This window comes from Siniperca chuatsi, linkage group LG9 (genome assembly GCF_020085105.1).
Source record: "Siniperca chuatsi isolate FFG_IHB_CAS linkage group LG9, ASM2008510v1, whole genome shotgun sequence".
NCBI classification, from domain to species: domain Eukaryota; kingdom Metazoa; phylum Chordata; class Actinopteri; order Centrarchiformes; family Sinipercidae; genus Siniperca; species Siniperca chuatsi.
This window is the reverse complement of record NC_058050.1, coordinates 23389237-23410274: the sequence shown is the minus strand read 5'-3', so window position 1 is coordinate 23410274 and position 21038 is coordinate 23389237. Positions and strand designations below refer to the sequence as shown.

At 43.3% G+C, this 21038-nt stretch overlaps 2 protein-coding genes across 8 annotated transcripts in view; both read left to right on the top strand.

Annotated features, from left to right (window-relative positions):
* The window catches only part of eif3ea (eukaryotic translation initiation factor 3, subunit E, a), a 32683-nt gene extending 28204 nt beyond the window's left edge, over positions 1-4479 (top strand). For both annotated transcript variants that reach the window (XM_044206705.1, XM_044206706.1), the window contains 3 exons: positions 2460-2562; positions 3048-3182; positions 4311-4479. In XM_044206705.1, coding sequence (XP_044062640.1) covers positions 2460-2562; positions 3048-3182; positions 4311-4346 — 274 coding nt within the window. In that variant the 3' untranslated portion in view covers positions 4347-4479. The remainder of the gene's footprint in view (positions 1-2459; positions 2563-3047; positions 3183-4310) is intronic.
* Positions 4480-8521: 4042 nt separating this feature from the next.
* The window catches only part of rspo2 (R-spondin 2), a 58925-nt gene continuing 46408 nt past the window's right edge, over positions 8522-21038 (top strand). The window contains exons 1-2 of one of the 6 annotated variants that reach the window (XM_044206693.1): positions 8522-8997; positions 9266-9581. In XM_044206693.1, coding sequence (XP_044062628.1) covers positions 9482-9581 — 100 coding nt within the window. In that variant the 5' untranslated portion in view covers positions 8522-8997; positions 9266-9481. Of the gene's footprint in view, positions 9003-9265; positions 9582-21038 lie in introns of all 6 variants that reach the window. The other 5 variants (XR_006379087.1, XM_044206691.1, XR_006379085.1 and 2 more) reach the window with 5 other exon arrangements.

Sequence of the window (21038 nt, the reverse complement as noted above, 5' to 3'; positions counted from 1 at the left end):
GTGTTTAGTAAGACGGTGTGTTTAGTAAGGTTTTTCATGGGTGGGAGGGGTCAGGGTCTTGCCTTTTGAGATGAGAGGAAGGGTTTCTGTAGTAATTGTGGGCAGTGCACAGAGGGGTTGAGGATATTTATTGGGGCCCTTATATGAAATGTGGTAGGCGTGGAGGGTGGTGGGGGTCAGACCGAAGGAAGGGGGCAGGAAACGTGGGGGGAAGGGGGTCTAGAGAGGGGTTTAGTTATTTTGAAAGCCACAAGGGAAGCCAGCTGCACTGGGGAAAGCTTTGGATCAAAGAATGCCAGCCACCCTTATACCTCCTTCTACTGTGACGCATCCATGTCTAGCTGTATCAAAGAGCAGGCCGAACTCCAACCTGGCTTTCATTTTCAGGGACAATCACTATTTGGACCAGTGTGCCATGACAAGCTTTAGCAGCCAGGTGGGAGAGTGTGTCCTGCACAGATGTACAAAAAAATAAAAGGATAAGTAACAGAGGCTCACAACATGGGGTAGTCCCAGCACTTCTAATTGAGTTATATGTCCAAGTCTGTAAATCAAGCTCCCATTAGTAAAGGACCATTAGAAGTGTTTTTGGGGTGTGCTTCATGTTGTATACCTTCTGCCTGAACACAATATGTTGGCTATTTATTAACACTGTCAATTGAAAATAGTAACTAGTCACTTGGTACCTAATGTGCAACATCCATCATAATGTAGTGCAGTGTTAACTAAGAGTTGGTGCTATTGCATACAGACAGGTGACAAATTAAAGGGAAAAACCAACAAAGTGTCTTAGTAAGGTGTTGGGCCACCACATGCTGCCAGAACAGCTTCAATGCGCCTTGACATTGATTCTGCAAGTCTCTGGAACTCTACTGGAGGGATAGAACACCATTCTTCCAAAAGATATTCCCTCATTTGGTGTTTTGATAATGGTGGTGGAGAGCGCTGTCTAACACGTCGGTCCAAAATCACCCATAGGTGTTCATTTGGGTTGAGATCTGGTGACTGCGAAGGCCATGGCATATGATTCACATCATTTTCATACTCATCAAACCATTCAGTGGCCCCTCGTGCCCAATGGATGGGGGCATTGTCATCCTGGAAGAGACCACTCCCATCAGGATAGAAATGTTTCATCATAGGATAAAGGTGATCACTCAGAAAAACTTTGTATTGATTTGCAGTGACCCTTCCCTCTGAAGGGACAAGTGAAACCAAACCATGCCAGCAAAATGCCCCCCACAGCATAACAGAGCCACCAGAGCCCTTCACTGTAGGGGTCAAGTGTTCAGGCCTGTACCATTCTCCTGGTGTACGGCACACATGCACTCGCCCACTTGTCGAGAATATGGTGAAGGATGACTCATCTGACCATATCACTTTTTCCACATCTCTGTAGATCAGTGTCTATGGTTTTTGCACCACTGAACTCTTGGATGGCCATTCATCTTTGTAATGAGGGGTTTATGCACTGCAACCCTACTATAATATCCCTCTCTATGTAATTGTCGACGGACTGTTCTTGCTGACAGTCTGATCACGTCCTGCATTGACATTCTCAGTCACCTGAGGAAGAGTCGCTCTTCTGTTTTTCCTTACATATCGCACTAATGCACAAGCATCACAGTCATCAAATGTGCACTGTTGACCACAGTTTCTGAACCTATTTAGTGATGTCTTAGATCCATGTCCATAGATCTAAATGCAGATGTCACTTTAGTCACCGTTACTGAAACACAGCCAGTTGTGCCCCAACAATGAACCCTCTTTCCAAGTCACTTAGATCTTTTCCTCTTGCCATCTTAATACAAAATCAGAATCAACTGGGCCTGATCAGCATTTTTATACATGCCACAGAGCATGATTAGATGTTCATTGCTTTATTGTGCCATGCAGTGCACCTGTGTGGAAGCATCTGCATTCGTTATGTTTCTCCACACCTTTATTCAGGTTTTTCTATGAATTTGTCACCCGTCTGTATTTCATGTTTGCGTCAGCACGTTCAGACAGCAACCCAGTTTAATTGAAGTCGCTGTTTGCAAAGGACTAATCTTACCTAGGAAACAACCAACTTTTTAGACATGCAGTTTTTGTCATTTGAACAAGAATATGTTAGCGGCTCAGTGATGCTCTACTTGCACAGCAGTGCTTTAAGCAAAATGCTAATGTCAGCATGCAAAATGCTTACAGTGACAATGCTAAAATGCTAGTGTTTAAAGGGTATTATGTTTGACATTCACCATCTTTAGTTGAGCCTGTTAGCATGCTAATATTTGCTAAGTAGCACTTAAAACAAAGTACAGCTGAGGAGGATTAGTTTTGCAGGTGTTTGGCTTCGGCATCCTTGGGTATTCTCTTCTTTTTCAGGACAATCTGCCCAGCACTGAGACATACCTTCCTACCCTTTCTGTTGCTTTATACCCAGGTTTGAGTCCCATGTCTCTCTGTTTCCTCTACAGCATGCTGGCAGACAAACTGAACATGTCGCCCGAGGAAGCTGAGAGATGGATCGTCAACCTTATCCGCAATGCCAGGCTGGATGCAAAGATAGACTCCAAACTGGTGAGACCTTCTGTCTTCTTCCTCCATCAATCGACTCAGTATTTAACTAATTAATCAAAGTTTTTTAAACAGCCCTTTGCAAATTGGGGATGGTAGTGACATTCATATAGCCCTTTTAGATGCTGCTCCTGTGTGACTTCAGAGGGATAGGGAGGCATTATTTATGTCCTGACTTTTGATTGTAGCTTGCACTTTAAGGACATTGTAACCATAATATCTCACTCTTGTTAGGTCCCGTTCGTGAGGCTCCTGGTTGAACCTGCATGTTTTGGCATACACATCACAACAGTTCTCTGTAATCAGCAAATCATAGCCCAGTCCTCCAGAATGACATAGAATTATCTAGATGTTCCTACAGTAGATGTGAATGGGACCTAAGCAGCCTCTGGTTGGTGTTTGTAGGATGGAGTGTCTGCAAGACCCAATGTGATTGGCTTATTGATTGTTATTCTGAATCTCTTGTCCATTTTTGTCTGTATTTCTAGGGCCATGTGGTCATGGGGAACAACGCTGTATCACCTTACCAGCAGGTGATTGAGAAGACCAAGAGCCTCTCATTCCGCAGCCAGATGTTGGCCATGAACATTGAAAAAAAGCAGGCTCAGAGCAACAAGACTGAGGTGAGTAACGCACATACTGTACATACAAAATGCACACTAACTCACTTTCAGCTCATCGCTGAAGGCTACCATCCCTCCCTTAACCCATCAGATTGCTAGAAGGTCACCATGAACTCAGGGCAGTTCAAAGCATCTCAAATGATCAGCTCAGAAGAACAAAGCTAAAGAATGTTGATGAACAACCATCAACAAAAGCTCTCTTTACACGAAATAAGCCAGTAAGAGCAAGTTTAACAGAGCTAACGCTTTCATCCCTCCATTGCTCTTCAAAGGCCTAATGACAAGGTAGATTCCAAACAACCATAAAACGATTCTTGAGCGGTGTGACTCAGCACAGCAACGTAAATAAGGTGGACCCTCACACTGGCTTTTGGTGAACATTACTCAAAGCCTGGAGTTCCCTGCACTTAGGACCTGTTGCAGATGTCTGGCTCAGGGTCCAGTCATCCCATTTAAGTGTGTTTTTGATGTTGACCTTGTGCATTTTAGTGGTATGTAGACTGTTGTAAACTGCACAGAATGTCATAATCACGCACATACTCTAAACTGGACTCCCCACTCCTTGAAGACATGCACGTTGTCAAAGCAGATTGATGGGTTGGTTCCCTCGCCCGACACCTGACAGCACCAAGGCCACGGACTTACAACAGACAAGTTAAATGTTCACTTTTTAACTGTGCAGCTCTTGACTGGCTATCTTTTGATGTGCTCAATTACCCTCCTCCCTATTGTTTGAATATCTGCAGCAGGAGTGCTGCCATAACCCTGTCCTGTAAAAAAGCAAAGGCCCCCCTCATTAAGGAGTTTTTGTAATTAGACAAAAGAAGCTGCAAACAACTCACAGAGCACCATTACATCCTGCTGTCCTCAAGGCTACAAATCACTTACATTTACTGCTTACCATCTGGGCCGGCTGCATAGGGTCCCTGTCAACCCTCACAGCCACCCAGCGCTTACCAACAGAACACACACATTACACACTCCAACAAGGAAAACGTCAGCACTTAACTGCTTGCACATGTGTTACTTTTTCACATTTCCCGCAATCAACAATAAAATTTAGTTTTCATCGGTCTCGGTGATCTACAAATGGTCTAATTTTACATTTTCTTCATGCTTTTCTTCCAGACACCAAACTGGGCAGGTCAGGAAACAGGATTCTAGCGACACAGTGAAGATGAATCCATCCTACTCATTGTGTTACATCTTTTTTCCACACTTGTCTCTCAAGGAGCACAGTACTGCTTTGCACTTGGTTCAAGTCATCACCAATTCAATAAAGTGACCAACAAAACCATTTTCACCCATGATTGCCTTATTTCTGGACATTACAAACAGCGGTTGAGGTTTGAGTGGTCAGACTTTTTTGTATCAGTAATACTTGATGAAGTTTTAATGTGCGTATTGAGTCACTGAGTGGGACAGTTAAGACTGCTGCGTGTGATGCGGCTCATGTGTGCGCAGTAATGATGAATGGCTGTTTAGTCTCTTGGTTTTATGGTGTTTTAGTGGTTCGCTTCACCGTGGCAGGCAGTCTCACTGAGTGGGATGTCAGCTGAAAGGGGCAAACAAAGGTGATGTACAGTTACCAGTGGTCACACACTCTGCCAGTCATCCTGCCCATCTGAGGACATGAGGGAGTCATAAAGAACCATTAGCCAGACGGACACAATCTTTTTAATGTCCCACCCCACCCCCGCTTTTCTCTGCTTTTGACCTTCTCATAACTCTGTCCTCTGCCTCTCCGTCTCTGCTTCTTTATCACAATTGCTCACAGACAGGCCTTCATTCCTTTACATGCCTCCTAATTTTCTTCTTACATATAATTTAACTCCTAAACAAGGATTTTTATGTAAAAATGCACCTGCTTTGTCAGGCTAAATCAAAAGTATGGAAAGTGCAAAGAGTCTTTCATCACCTGCAAACCACATGAAGTGATGTATCATCAGACTCCACAAACAGACTCTTTATCAGAAGTTTGACATTATTCTGTTCAGAGAAGAAGAAACTGGACCTTAGTAAAGGTGAAATGTATTTTGCTCTATAGTTTTGAGATGGGCTTGAAGAGTTCTCAGCCCTTAAACTGAACCAACCAACTACAAGATAAACCATTACATCATGCTCATAGGAAATGTACAAAACTGTGGCCATAAACATCTTTTAACAGGGAAAGAAGCTGCACTGCTTTGTCAGTCAGTACTGTTTCACATGCTGGTGAATTTATGCATCTAGTCAGGATTCACAGACAGAGCATGAGGCTGCAGTCATTCAGCACTGCTCTGTTTTTGTTTCCATTTGTTTTGTATTTACCTACAATAAGTCAGCCCTGGCTGCCAACTGCAGCGCTTCAAGGTGGCAACTGCAACGTGTCTGACTGGTGGAGCTCACTGAATGTGTTTTCAGGAATAAAACACTAAGTTGATTTTTTTTTTTTTTTTTTTTTTAAAAAGCTGAAAACTTTCAGATCTTATTTTTTTTCTCTCATAACTTAAGTAAATTAACACTCAAAGTTCAGAAAAAAGAATTAAAAGACATCATTTATTAATAGTTTAAAAATCAGGAGTCAGCATGAACAACCAATTTAAGTGGCGTGCTGTACTTTTTTTGATTTATTTATTTATTCCTTTTTTTTTTTCTTTTGAGGATTCAGCACCCATCTATACATACTGGGGTTGAGCGCAGTCAAAAACTCGTCTTCTCTCACTTGGTTTGATCAGAACCCGACAACAGTTGAATTCATATATTGCTAAATCCTGATTGGTGCACCAACGTTTGTGACATTACCATTTTCCAACAAAGCACAGAAAACCCAGAAAGCTCTCCGATGAAGCAACCAAAACTGTTCAAACTTTGGCAGAAATGTTTGTAGGACCCTGTGACTTGTAGGAGAAGCAGATTGAGAAAATAGGTTTTCAGGGCCTTTTTAAAGGAGCATAAAGCTTAATTTCACAAAATCCATTATAGCCGCTGTGTATTCAGGCTAACTACAGTCTCTGCTCTATGTCTCAAGCCTACAGGGGTTGAGAGTTGAATATTCATAAGATGGATGGACTTTGATATGTTTTTAATTATTAAATGTATGCTTTAGGTTCATAGTTCATTCTCGACCTTGGATACAGCAGTTGACAAAACAATCTCACCTCAAGGGCCATTTAATAACTGTTCTGGAGCTTTTGATCATATCGCACGATCAACAGATGGAGAGTTCCAGTTGTCTTGGAATTGTAGATGTTTAAATTTCCTCTTAGCTCCAGAACAGCGACTAACCAGATTTATGGCGACTATAAAATTGTATTTGTACATGTGGACTGTAATGTTTCAGCTTTGTTTGTGAATGTCATGTTAGATTATGTCTGGACACTGAAGTTTGCCTCTTGCCATTTGGAGCCACAAACTTTGGAAAGTTGCTAAGTATAACTTGAACTTTCTCAGTTTGCCTCACTCTCATCCTCCTTTCAAGATTCTGACTTAGATGACCACTGTGGGCTGAGACTTTTTTTCTTCTACCTAGCAAGCCGTGACAACAACCCACGCTGAAGACCATCCAGTCTGTGTCTCTGATGAACAGAGTGTATAGCAGCTCCCCTCATTGCTGTTATGGCACTGAGGGCTCCGAGCCAGACCATCCCAAATGCTGACGTCACCTCCACTTACGTGCACTGGAGGGAGGGAGGAGAGGAGAGGAGGGATGGAGAGAATAAAGTGATTGGTTTACCGGCCCCCTTCTCCATGACACATCATGAAAATAAAAGTGCCGGAGGCCTAAATTATCACATTCACCTTAACCGTGCACTCTGAGATGTTGTTTTAGAGAGGAATCCAAACCAACATCACTGCCTGCGGCTAACAGCCTTCCTGACCACAATGTCTGTCACTGCTCTCTGGATAAATAAATAAACAAAGTCAGGACAAAGGTCACTATAGGTTTTGGCAAAGAAACATATTTTTTTACATATTGTTAGAGGTTTTCCCCCCGCATATTTTTTTCAATCAGTTCCAGTGACACAATGGAAACTTGCGCTTGTGTGTGGGTTTGAGAGAGTGTATGTTTTACTGCCTGAGGGTAGAAATCTCTTTGTTTCTCTGGCATTTAAAGTGTAAAACCAGCGTGTAAATGGCAGTTTGTAATGTTAAGATGGGAGATCTGTGTGATCTCTGTGAGGGCAACCAGACTAAAGGGGAAATACAGGTTGATTTGATTGATTGATCATTTTTACACTGGAAACTGTTATATATTTTCTACACCACACATTATCATTTTATGTCAGGCTATGTCTTATGAAAGGCTGTGTAATATTCTTGACTTCACACTAGTTTGATTGACGTAGAATTACTGACAATGTAGCTATCACATGAAAGTAATTTCCTGAAATAAATAAAAGATTAAGTGCCACACCTAGTGGCTGAAGGGGGTAGAGCATTCACAACTTGTATTCCAATCAGGACGTGGAGCAGTTGCTGATGGTGATAAAATAGTACCAGAAATGTCTTCTATGATTGTCCAGTATTTTTGTTAGTTTCTCATACATCACTACACTCTGATTCTCTTCCTCTGCCACTAACTTTCATAACACTGCTGTCTCATTCCATCTTTGATGTGTAACTGCCGCACAGCCAGCGTTTGAATGTCACTGAGGAGTGGATGGCTGCCTGCCAGCTGCCAGCCCCTCATGGCTCTCCCCACAAGGTAGGTTGGTACTGACTGAAGGAGAGTCTCTGCCTCCATTGACCATCTCTCATGTCGCATCGGTCCCGGGCCTGAAAAGCACTGAATTTACTGAATGATTTATTCATGTTCCACAATTATAGCTCCCCCAATTATTATCATTAATTTCTCCAGAGGAGGGGGAAAACGTAGTCCTGGGTGCGCAATAAAGAGGCGTGACGAGATGGTTGACTTGCGGGCCCACCTCATTAAGCACATTATGCAGATAATTGCTTTTTTTTTTGGCGAACCTCTAATTATTCAATAGGGCTATCGTCAGCGGAAGAAAGCGGAACAAAGACAGTTAGATTGACTGTGTCGCAATTACTCAGTTCATTTTTGATCTCCATTTGAGAGGGGTCACTAAACTAGGCATCCACAAGGGAAAAAGTGCAATTGCGTGATAACATCATAAGGAATTTTAATATTAAAGGAATATTCTGTATGTTGAAATAGCCTACAATAAAGTCAGCATTGCCCAACCACAGACGAGCTGCAAACATCACCTAAAACAATTACATGAACTTTTTTTTTCCTGTAGCATGATTCCAGCTTGTTACGCTCACTAGGACCCAGGGACAACCTCGTAGCGGCCAGTGTGGGTGAGTGAGTGAGTGTGTGTGTGTGGAGTGGAGGGGGGTGGCTACGCTAAATGTCATCTTCAACATCTTAAATAAGAAGAAACACAAAACTAGAAATATCCACACGTGACAGCGGCACGCGCTATATGAGGAAAAAGGCAGCAAGCATCAGGACCAGTTGGGAGTCAGTCACCGCTCAACCTCAGCAGCGCGCAAAACGCAGACTCACTCACCGGCTCTCATTTTCCGCTTTAAAGAAAGCAACACATGTGAGTTTGTTTCTACTGCGCGACGGGACGCGGACGGGACGAGCTTGAGTGAAGAAACGCAGGTAAACGGAATCTAAGCTTTTACAGAGAGCAGGAAAGGAACCCCCCTCTTCTCCACGACCACCTTTTTCCTCCTCCTCGGACCTCTGTTCTCTTCTGGAGACACAAGTTTCTCACACAGAGAGGGATGCTGCATGTTCCCGAGCCGCACTTGCACTCAGAGGGAACCTAAAAGTGGACCGGAGCGGAATTACACTGATGTAAGGTAGCCTATACACCAACACGTTATTTCACGGAGCGGCTTGGCGACTCTTACGCACGGTTGCGCTTATTTTTTTGAAGTGTCGTTAGAGCAGTACGCATTGCTTTTGCATCTGTGATTGTTCCAACACATTAACACACAGAAGAGCTATTCATTTTTTTTTTGTTTTAATCCCCCTCGTATCACCCCCACGCATCATTGTTTAGGAAGGTGTTGATTTCATTACACTGTTATCACAGTAACCTCCTTTGTCATTCTCCCCGCAGCGCACCAAAACGGACACTTTTAGTCACTGGAGGATCAGCGCGCTTCATAAAATGATCCCAATCGGCGACGTGATACCATGTCGCATCTCGTCTGATGTTTGACACATTTGAGGATCGACTAAAGAAACTGGAGGAGGACATTACAAAGTCAGAGAATTCATCCCGAGCCCTGCTGGCACCTTTTTACTGGAGTCCGAACAACCGATCGCCGTCCAGATGCAGTTTCGACTCTTCTCATTTGCCCTGATCGTATTGAACTGTATGGAGTACAGCAACTGTCAGGCGCCGTCGCACCGCTGGAGGAGAAACAAAAGAGGTAACAGGGGGTTGTAGCCCGCTGGTCTTAGAGCATCCAGGGAGTGACTTCAACAGATGGCTAAATAGTTTGCGTGGGTCACGGGAGGCAAAGGCAACTGATCTAAACTCGGTTTATATTCTTCTCACGAGTGTGTATACATTCTCTGTAGGTTCCCATTGAGCACAGTGCGCACAGGGCAGGCGGGAAGTCAGAAAAAAATGACATCAAATATTGATAACTATCTCTGTTCGAGTTTTGAAACGCACAGGTGAGAGTTGCCGATCCAACACATATTGTAATTCAGGAACATTCCGGAAATTCACGCTGAAAGAAAAATGTAATCTAAGCCACAACTCAGTCTCGCAGCATCTGATGTCATTTATTAACTTCTTGAAAGAAGATTTTCAACATTATGTAACGATTTCAGAGCCGGTAGCTAATGCGTAAAATGTGCGCAAAATTGGCCACGCGTGTGGCTGTCCAACATTAATTTTAAAACATGTTGCGTCAGTGAATTGGTTAATCGTATTTAAACCACGCTGTCAGACGGGATATTAACGCTACTTCCCGATGTTGTGGCCCCAGCAAAGGGCTTCCTATATTATTTACATGCGAAACTGCTAAAAAGCTGCTGGTGCGGATCGGTCTATAGAGAGCTGGCGGCTTATAGGAGGGGAGGGGGGTCGTATTGTTGGAGTTATTTAATGAATAGATACGGAATCCTCTTCCCTGACTTATGAATTGCACATCTCCACTCCAGGCCCCTAAGCTGGTTTTAATTGATCTCATAACCACTTTGAACAGTTGGTAGGAAACCCGCATAACAATCGCTCAGCGGAGGCGCAGGAGTTGAGGAGGGGATCAGCCCCTTTGTAAATACTACTCTATACTCTGAATGAATGAGGAGACAGTGGGATTAGGAAAGTGGCCCCCGCCGACCCCTCTTCAGACCTGTGACATAACACATCACCAAGATCCTCAGGGTGACCATGAGAGGAGACTTGGTCAGAGCACGGGGACCATGTAGCGGCAGCGCTAAGCAGTCTGCACAGTGTGGTAGTACAGTAGAAAAAGTAATTTAAAGTCAGGGGAGAGGGGGGTCTTGTAAATTGTGAGGCAATCAAAGATTTAATCATATGCGCTGCATGCCAGGGGGAACCTCCACACTCTGCAAGCCCTCCACTGCCCATCTGCAAATAATCAGGCAATCACTGCGGGGTACTGGCACACACACGTTTTTCAGCTCCCCTGTGTGTTTCTTTCTCTGAGGACTGTGCAATCCTAGATAGTATATAGGAGATAGAATGTAATTTTCTTAGTGTAATCAATCTTTTTTTTTTTTTTTTGATATCGCTTAAATCTGGAGGGTAATTTTGGATGGTCAAGCAGCAAATCCAGTCTTAACATTTGTCTTTTGGTGCCTCTTTATCTGTGTGGTGTGTGTGAGAGAGAGAGAGGGAGAGAGAGAGAGAGAGAGAGAGAGAGAGAGAGAGAGAGAAAGAGGGAAAGAGGGAAAGAGAGAAAGGGAGAGATGGTGGTGGGGAGGGCTAACCAGTGGGGATGAGATCAAGAGGTTAACTTACACATTTGACCTCAAGAACGGCTTTAGGCTGCGCGCTATAAGCTACACATTGTTACTGCCAGCTCTGAGAACGAACGTTACACTTGTCAAACTGATCCCTTGCAAATATGTACAGGTTTTACAGTAATGCTGAAAGTGTATGTGTGTGTGTGTGTGTGTATGCTTGGGGGGAAACAGCACTTTGGGCCAAAAGTGCCATTCTAGCAAGCGGTGGCAGCCGGCCAAGTTTTTGGTATTTGCTTCCCTCCTTTATTTATCACGGTTATATTGGAAGAAGCATGTGTAAGAGATCATTGTCCAATAGGCCCAAAAATGCTTGAATATTTTTCTAGCCCTCAAGGTTCCTGTGACAGCTTTATACACAGCCTGTCTGGCATGCACGGGGAACTATCCAAACCGTTCAGGAGTGTTGAGACCCAGACACGTTCGAAACTCAATTTGGCCACACTCCGCTCCTCAGGCGTAACAAAACACATCATTTAACAAATGTCTTTTTCAGTTTGACTTGCATAAAAAAGTTTTGCCATTAATACACTGTGCGCATGTAGCCACATGACAAAGTGAGGTGTAAGGGACTGAGATGCCGTTATAATTAGGGGATGTCAAGGAGAAAAACAGTCATTGCGTATGACTCGAGCCCGCTGAAATGTATGAGCAGAGTCAAGATTGGGATCTTTGTGTGGTTTCTGGGCTGATCTTGTCTTGCTCACTGGCATGACCCAACCTCCTATTTGGCCGTGGTAATTGTACATATACATTTTTTTTCCATGTAAAACAGATGATAAAACATATTAAATTTACACCTCCTTACCCCCTATCCTGCCCACTAGAAGCAGGGAAATGATGCCAATAAGCCATTCTATGATATCATAGCTAGACACAAGGGTATTACTTTTCATTTTTATTCTCTGGCTAATGATGCCACCTGCTGACTACATAAAATCAGGCTCGAGTACCAATGCTGCCTGAAGGAACAGAGACACACAGTGGGGCTCTAAGATGTTTAAACAGGTAATGAATTGGTAATAGCAGTCAAGAGTGGTGAGAAGTTGCCATGTGATACTGTTAACCCTTCCACATCTACCCAGAAATCTCAAATTTGAATTCCCAGCAGGCTGCAGCATGTTTCAGATCATATTCAACTGTGTAATCTGTTACTTTAACAGCATTCCCAGATGTTTTGAAGGACAAAAGTGATGCGATGAAACCAGTGCAGTCTAGCAGGGTGGAGGGAGTGAGGTCAGAGATGCATGACAGTTTGTACTGCTGATGACAGTCAGCAACAAGGGTGTGTGTGTGTGTGGTGAGTTTTTGATGCCAAAATACACAGAAAATAGTCATGATTTGTGGCTGAATATGTCCTTCTTTCAACAAAGAATCCCATAAAAAGTGTGTGGAAACTTGATACTCTCAGGTATTGAACTTGAGAATTGACTTTGTGGTTTTAGTTTGTTGATAATATAGCAAACAAGAAGACAATTTGGAAATCAAATGCAGTTTTTGGCTGTATATATTTAAAAATGATAGCATCTATGGATGCAGATAAGCAATTCAAACACAGTGACTTCTCTTTCTAAGCCCTAGGAAATCAGGCCTCAGTGTGTTGAAAGCTCATACAAAGTTCCAGGTTTGTGGGTGTAAGTGTTAATGTTGGAACCTGGTACTTCAGTGCAATATAATACGTTGATTAAGTGCCTAGTGAGGACAGGGAACGCTCCAGCCTTGCCACTCTTGCCTTTGGAAAAAGTGAAAAAAGCCCTGCAGATGGCATGTCTGCTAACAAGGCTTTCTCACATGATGCCACTGTAATCCAGGTGATGTGAGCCTTGCATCCTGCCTTTTTTATTCCATAAAACAGAAGGTTGTTCATTTTATTCATGTGAAGCAGCAGATTGATCACTTAAAGGAAATTCTGAAACGTGAGATTTGACAGCGTGGAGAAGCAGTAGCCCTCCCTCCTTCTCATCATCCTCGGAGGCTGTGCTGGTTGAGGGGAGGTGGGGGCTTTTTAGGGGATGAGGAAGGCGTATTTAAGCAGATCAGCTGGAAACGGCTGAATGTGAACAGCATCACCTGAGAGGGATTACAGCGAGCCGAGTCTTGACCTGAGCCGGAGCTCCGGCGTCAAGGAACAGAGCTCTGTCTTTTCTCTCCCAGCCCCCATCAGCCAAGCCTTGATAAGTGTAAATCTGTGTGTGTGTGTGTGTGTGTGTGTGTGTGAGAGAGAGAGAGAGAGAGAGAGTGAGGGAGTACAGGGACATACACGGACATCCTGCAGGTGCATGTTCCTGATGCTCTAATCAAGACATCAAGTCCAGAACAGCATATACACCCCCTTCATCCTCACCCACTCCTCGACCAATCACGTCCACGGTCTGTCTCTGGGATTATCATGACCATTAAGGACAATGATTCACTTATGTGCTGTATTGATAAATCACATTAGTCTGACCCGGCCTCCGAACTCTGTCGAAAGACTAGCTCCTTGTTTGACCTACTAACCCATGCATGTCGATCCTGGCCTGTAACGCAGCTCCTGCTCCAAGTCACAGCGGTATCAGGTGAAGCCGGTGAAAGGCTCCTCAGTGCGCGCATGCCATGCTACACTGCCGAAAAACCCAGCAGAGGAAAAAACATGCAGTGGCATGAACTTTCTACTGGAGAGAGAGGCACGGAGAGAGAATCTTTCAGGCACCACGTGACAAAGACGGGATGATCTGTTTCGCTTTGTCTTTGTTTTCCCGTAGAAAAATAAATAAAATTAAGCCTAATGAATTCAAATCAGCATAATGATCCTTCATCCTGCGTTTATGTATTAGGAACTAAGTGAGGCAATTTGGTGGGATGAGGGAGTCATATTCATCTATCAGCTCTTTGGGTGTTGCTCTGGGTTTCAGTAGGATCCATTTCACATGGTTGAGAAAGCTTGTTTTGTAACACTTCTGCACACTTCCATCAATCACATCGCAGCGAAAAAATATTCATTGTGAGCAGATTTGGTCCCTCCTTTTCCTTTTTTATTCGGGGGGAATACACGCGGGGATCTTCTCTTTCACCCTCAATCATTGTCATCAGAGGATCCCATATGCTGGCAAAGCTAAATGCCAAACAGATGGTTTTATGTCAGGCTACATTTCACCACATTGTAAAAGTTCATTTTTTCGGAAATGTGAAATAAAATGAACTTATTATATAAATTCTTATAATACACTCCGTATTTCCTCATGGTGATTGGAAACTCCCGAGCAGCAGACAAAAACTGCAGTGTCTCTCCAGAGTGCGAGGGCGATTTTGTAACCCTCACCTATGCCCGTTCCCTCAATTGCGCACTCCCCTGAAGCAATTACACCTTAATACGTTTCCTTATAAAGCTACTAAATATGACCAGCCAATTTGGTCCGATTCTCTCAAGTTTATTGGGCCATAAAAACTCTAATGTGGGAATCATTTCTAAGTGCCACACATAAAACAACAATACAAAAGGAGCATTTTTTGAAAAAATTACTCATACAAGGGCTTCACAGGTAGGAGAGCTGCCCAGAGCCGGAGATGGAGCCCCTTAGGCTTACACTGAAATGCACTTCCAGACTACTTACCTCTCACATTACTAATACACACCTCTAAAAGAATTCAGTGAAGAGCTGTTTAGAGGTTATGACGTGGATACAATAGGCATCCATTGTGTTTTTTCCCTAATGAATTTGATTATGGGAATTGTTAAAAATGACCAGTTTCCCCTTTGCTGTTTACAAAATAAAGTAACCAAATCAAACTTAAACTTGCACATTTTGGGAAACACAGTGTAGCAGAATCGTGCTACCGTGAGTTCATTTGGCTCTAAGACACACGCTGAGACCACGTTTCCAGGCAATATTCTTCGTTCTTTTCTTTTTCTCCACACACAATCTTTCCTTCTAGCATCAGCATTAGGGAGAGCATAATTAACCAGTTTCAGCTGTGCCAATGACCTCTCCCTGATGCTGCTCACCTGAGCCACTCCACCACCTCTCCCTCTGCAGCTGACAGCTACCCATACCCACCTCCACACACACTTATTCACTTTTTGTCAAGAGTTAGATGCGAAGATCGACACCACTCTTGTGTCGCCTGTGCAATAACTATGTAGCTGGAGCCAGCAGCTGGTTAGCTTAGCTTAGCATAAAGACTGAATGCAGGGGGAAACAGTTAGCCTGGCTGCTCTGTCCAAAGTTAACAAAATCAACCTACTAGTACCTCTAAAGCTCACAAATTAACTGCTATATCTTGTTCGTTTAATGCTCACAAAAGCAGTAAATGTGTAAATATGACAATTTGTCGTTTTACTATTTCTTGGCTAGGAGCAGTGGCTAGGCAACCAGTGGAGTCTCCAAGAAGTTGCTGGTCCCGGCCAAGAAATAGTCCAGCACGTAACCGCATGTAAAATAGCGGATGGATTAAATGTGTTAATTTAGGTAAAGGTATTTGCATATATTTTGTTTCTCTTCGGGTGGACCCATGCTAATTGTTTCCCCGTGTTTCCACTCTTTATGCTAAGCTAATCGGCTGCTGGCAGTAGCTTCATTTTTACTGTACAGACGTTAGAGTGGTATTGATCTTCTCATCTAACTCTCTGCAAAAAATCAAATAAGTGTAGTTGCCAAAATGACCATGATCATTTTTTGGTAATCATCATCTTTCAAACTATTGCATTTGACAATTTAAAAAATCGGAATTTAGACCATAAGATCCATAAGAGTATTTCCTTTAAACTACTTTTTGGCATGCAACTTGGTAACTGAGCCTGTTTGACAGGCCATACATTTGATTTCCCACCTTCCCTAAATGTGTAGAAGAGACGTACAGATTTATGGATCCAACAGCCCTTGGAAGGATGTTTAATGTTTAATGTTTCTAGAAAAGGCCACACTCTGTATCTGCTCTTGTTTGACATGTCAGTGTGTTCCTCTGGGTGCGTGCCGACTAGTACCTACTTTGCATCGATCTGCAAGGCCTGGAAATCTGAAACTCAAGGAGGCCCCTTGAGAAAATACACCAACGTGTGCAGAAACAAGCACACACACTGACTCTAGTTTGGCACTAAAGGCTGTTTGCATCAATGCCTGTTTGAATGGCTGCCGCTCTAACAACAGCGAGGCATGGGGCTCTGATCGCTACCCCCGTGCCCACCCCTTAACACTCGACAGATGGACAAGACTCCTTTTTTCCCCCCTCTCCCTGCTTTTAAGGGACCTCTAATTATGCTTACACGCCACATCAAAATAAAGCTCAGCATGCAATGCCTTTGGTATGGAGAGGAAGTGAGCTGGTCAGATGCAATAAAGAGTCTCTGTGGAGCTTGCCTGTAATTTGGTGGCCCAAGTATGGACATGGAGAGGTAAAGGTAAAGGTGCAGCTGCCCCCACTCTCACCTACTGACTGTCTGACACACTGTATCCATCTGTGGAGTTACAGCAAGTCTGTTGCATTGAAATTCTTCAGTACTTGAATACTTGATTAAATGAGGACCTGAGCTTTTCTCCCAATTTTCTGCCAATATGATGATGAAGTAGTGTGAAAGATAAACCCAACGCACTTTAAAAGATGTGAAAATACGTGACAGGATATATTTTGCCCCACCCTTGTTGTATCAGAGCCAAGGACTCTAGGCAGCCTCTGTTATGGTTTTGTTATGGTTTTGGCTGAGGTTGGGGTAAATGTTGGTAATTGTGCACCCTTAGACTAAATGAAGACTTGCCTGTGGAATTAGGCTTGGACTAGTTGGGACAAGAGCTTTGAATGCTACAATGGGTAAGGCTTACACTGGATTTTTTGTTTTCTTGGGTATCGAGCTGTGTAGGGGCTGGCTTGTGCTTCTATCTCCTCGCTCTCAGGCCTTGTGGTGTGAGTAGGGGAAGGCCTCATGGCTGCCTGCGGAGTGCAGAAGCACTCGGTGTGTTTTTAATCAGGAACAAGGCTGGGAGTCATTACTGGGCCTCGATGCTGAGCTCATTGTCTCTGTGACTCCCTCTGTGGAGGAAGGGGGTTGGGGTGGCGGCAACGTAGCGTGCATGCGAGATGTAAAGAGGTCTTAGAGGGTCATCCCCTAAAGATTTATGTGGTCAGAATCAGAATAGAAGGAGCAAAGAGGAGGAAAGTGATGGGAAGAGGGGATGCACAGAGCGGTGGAGGAGTGATTTAATGAGACATGCATCTGTCTGTCATCAGAGCAAAGCAATAAGATTGTAGATCAATCATGTAACGGAAGCTACAGTATGTAATATTTTACCTCAAGGCAGCAGAGTGTGTTGCTTGTTCTACTGGAGTTGTTCAAGCTCAAACCCCAATAATTGTCACTCATCTTGATGAGCTGTGTGATTACCTCTGTGATGAGAGAGCTCCTCTCTCTGTCTTTACACAACTTCTAGCTAAGTGGCTAGCATTCTAGTTGTCAAGCAGTATGCACATTAGCCCTGTCTCAGCTCTGTCTTCTCACGAGCATAGACAAACAATGCGTACAGTGGTTTAGCTGAGTTTTTTTTCTAAAAAACAACCTGCTGTGTCTACAAACGGCAGTGATGTGAGTGCTGAGACTGAACAAAAACAGTAAAGTTGAGGGCTGTAAAACCAAAACAATGAGCTGAAAAACGCTAAAAAGTGCCGTAGAGCTGAGGGGGTCTGCAAAGAGGGATAATTCTCTGTGGGTTCAACACTATAAGTGACACCTTCCACATTACACAATCATTTGATCCATTGTTAATCTAAAAATATTTGTTAGAGCAGCTTTAAGGTTAGGATTGTCTGTGTTAGGGTCTGCAAATTCTACCAAAGAAAGTTGGACTTTTTACACAGCCAGACTGAATGGCCGCCTTGCTGACGCCTCTCACAATCAGCCTTTTGTGGGTGGATACAACATGTTGTCAATCCAATTTCTCCCACAGTCCAGCTTACAGTTTGCTTCCATGGTTGTTGCAGTTGGGTTGCATAAGTGAAATACAGATGGGTGACAAATGAAAGGAAAAACCTGAATAAACAAGTAAAGAATCAACAAATGCAGATGCTTCCATACCGAGCAGTGGGGTCACTGAATGGTTGGATGAGCATGAAAATAATGTGAATCAAAGGCTTTGCCCTTCATATGCATCAGATCTCAATCACCGTACCAAGACACTTTACTTTCCTTTAATTTGTCACCCATATGTCGGTTATTGAAGAAGCTTAGTCTTAGTGGAGTTTTTAGCAGTAAACATTTGGGCCGCAATTTAAATGTATTTATAATAAATGCGGTTGTGGTCTTGTTGTTGTTTGTCTTGTTGTTGTCTGTGTTGACTTAAGCCTGTGTATGTTTTTATGCTTCGCTCTGGCTGCACGCCATGCAGGCTCGGGACACAGATCCACACACACACACACACACACACACACACACACACACACACACACACACATAGTGTAAAAAGAGAGAGTGCTAGTCTAATTGTGGGGGAAACTGGTAAACTGTGTTATGATTTTAACGCAGTACATTTTTATGTTGCGTTTTGTCAAAGAGGACATCAATTGTGGTGACTGCTTTTGACTTTTCTTTCTCCACCAGGGTTTCTCCCTAATCTTGTTTTAGGGTCCAGACAATGAAACAAGGCTGTGGTAGAGACAAATGCTAGACAGGAAAGTATAAGACTTTAATAAAAAAAGAAGTCCATTAACATATCTCAGATTCCTCCACTCTTTTTTCCCCTCTAGTTATGCACTTGTATTACATCTTGGCTGACTTCCCCTTAAACTGAATATTATTTTATTTGGACTGGGACCAGGTCTCAGGAGAAGCGGCCTTAGCTGTGTAAACAGCTGTCACCAGCAAGAGTCATAACTAATAGGTATCTGTAGACAGGGGTCACATGTAGTTTACATGTTTACCAGCTAATGGCTTTAGAGATAGTACTGCCTTGGTGCAGTAATGGGCAGTAGTGAAGTGTAATGGACAATGTGGGGCTGGTTATCATCACCAACGAGCATGAGGGCACACATGCATATGAGTAGCTAGAACTGTATATTCTTAAAAAGAGCTTCCATAAGTACAAAGGTGGAGGGTTATTTTTGGAGGATAATGGATTGTATCTAAGGAATCTTTTTCTCAGGAGACAACTCCTGTGGTTGAGTTATTGCATAGCTCTTTGGCACATCCAGCATTTTGGAACATTGTTGTAACAGCAGCCAATACATGACAACCCAATTTGCTGCTCATTTGTAGCAGTAAACACTGTGGCGTGCAGGCACAAGACAGGTACAGCTCCAAGCATCCGTTGCTTCCATGTAATGATACACTAAGCGACCTCATGCCACCCAGAGATTTGGGATGCAAGTTTCTTCATCCAAAAGTTCCTTTTATCACAACATCTAACACCTTCGTTAGATTCTAGCTCACCTGCATACCAAAGCTCACTTTTTTTTGTGGCAACAGATTCAATTTCCCACACCCAGAAGCACATGTAGGTACGTATAGTGAAAGGAAACCTTTGCTTTATGTGCTCCATTTTTGGCCTGTGGAGTCCACTCATCCTTCATACTTTATGAACACATTTATTCCAAGTCTGTCTCAAAGGGCACTGCAGAAAAGAAATGTGTACTCCTGAGGGCTGAGTGTGGCCTTTTAGAGCCAACACAAGCCGGTTCCTGTTAAGAAGCCTGGGCAGTGCCAGCCAAACTGCTCAGTTTTGTGGTGGTGTGAGAACATGAGGCCAGATGTGACCCAGACACCTGCTGGAACAGAAGGTGGCTGCTTTCATCTGGATACAGTATACCCGTCTAAACAAACTGTAGATCACAGGCCTGTGAAACACCTCAGATGAACTTCTCTCTGAAGTCTTTGTGTGTGTGTGTGTGTGAGCGAGCCTGTTCCTTTGGGATAACCCTCAAGTTATTGATCAAGACATGGTCATATTTAAAGACAACTGGAACAACATATTGGCTGTCGGCAGCTTCAGTAGAAAAATATCAGTATTATTCTAATATTCAACCCACAATGATCAAATAATGGCGTGGCCATTTCTCTAGTGGGAAACAGACTTCAGTTAGGTGAGAAAATAAGTGAAGTTGCCATGTTTTCCATGAGGGACCAAATGTAGATATTGGATCCAGCCCAATTTTTTGGGGGGGAGAAAAATGAAGCTTTGATGTTTAGGGTTTTTTGTGGCAGGCACCATGTGAGAAAGTGAGACCAGGTCTTCGCCATCTGTCCCCTGTGGTGCACTCCACTTTTGACCCTGGCGATCACCTCACATCTCCCTGTTGGCCTCGGCAGGCGAGGAGGGGTGTGAGGTTGTATCTTGTTAAAGGGTTAATGAGGTAGAACTTTGTAGCAGACGTTCATGTCGTGCCTGCACGACATCGGTATGAAGGGAGATGGCTGTAGTCAGTTAGTCAGCATGTTTTCTAGGAGCGCGTTCTTGTTTTTCTTCCCTTTTTTATTGTTTTGTCTCCATCTTTAATGCTAAGAGCTTTGTATTTCCCATAGATCACATGTCACTCAAACAGTATGACGTCTTCTTCCCATTCCCATTCTGTAGATTGAATTTGAGTTTGTTTAGGTAGCACTCTTTTGCTCATGCTGACTACCTGGTTCCTCTACTTCTTTCAAACAAACAAGAAATGTAAAAATCAGCATGTGTCAGAGGATTTTTGTCAGAATGTTTCATTCAACAGCTACTGTAAACGCTTTTATTTACTGCCTACAAGCTAAATCATGTGAGTTTTAGCGTTCAGCAGTCAGTGGTGAAAAGTAATTAAGGGCATTAACTCAAGTACTGTACTTAAGTACAATTTTTAGGTATTTGTACAGTATTTCCTTTTTCTGCTACTTTATCCTTCTACCCAACTACATTTCAGAGGAAAAGTTGTACCTTTTACTCCACTACATTCATTTA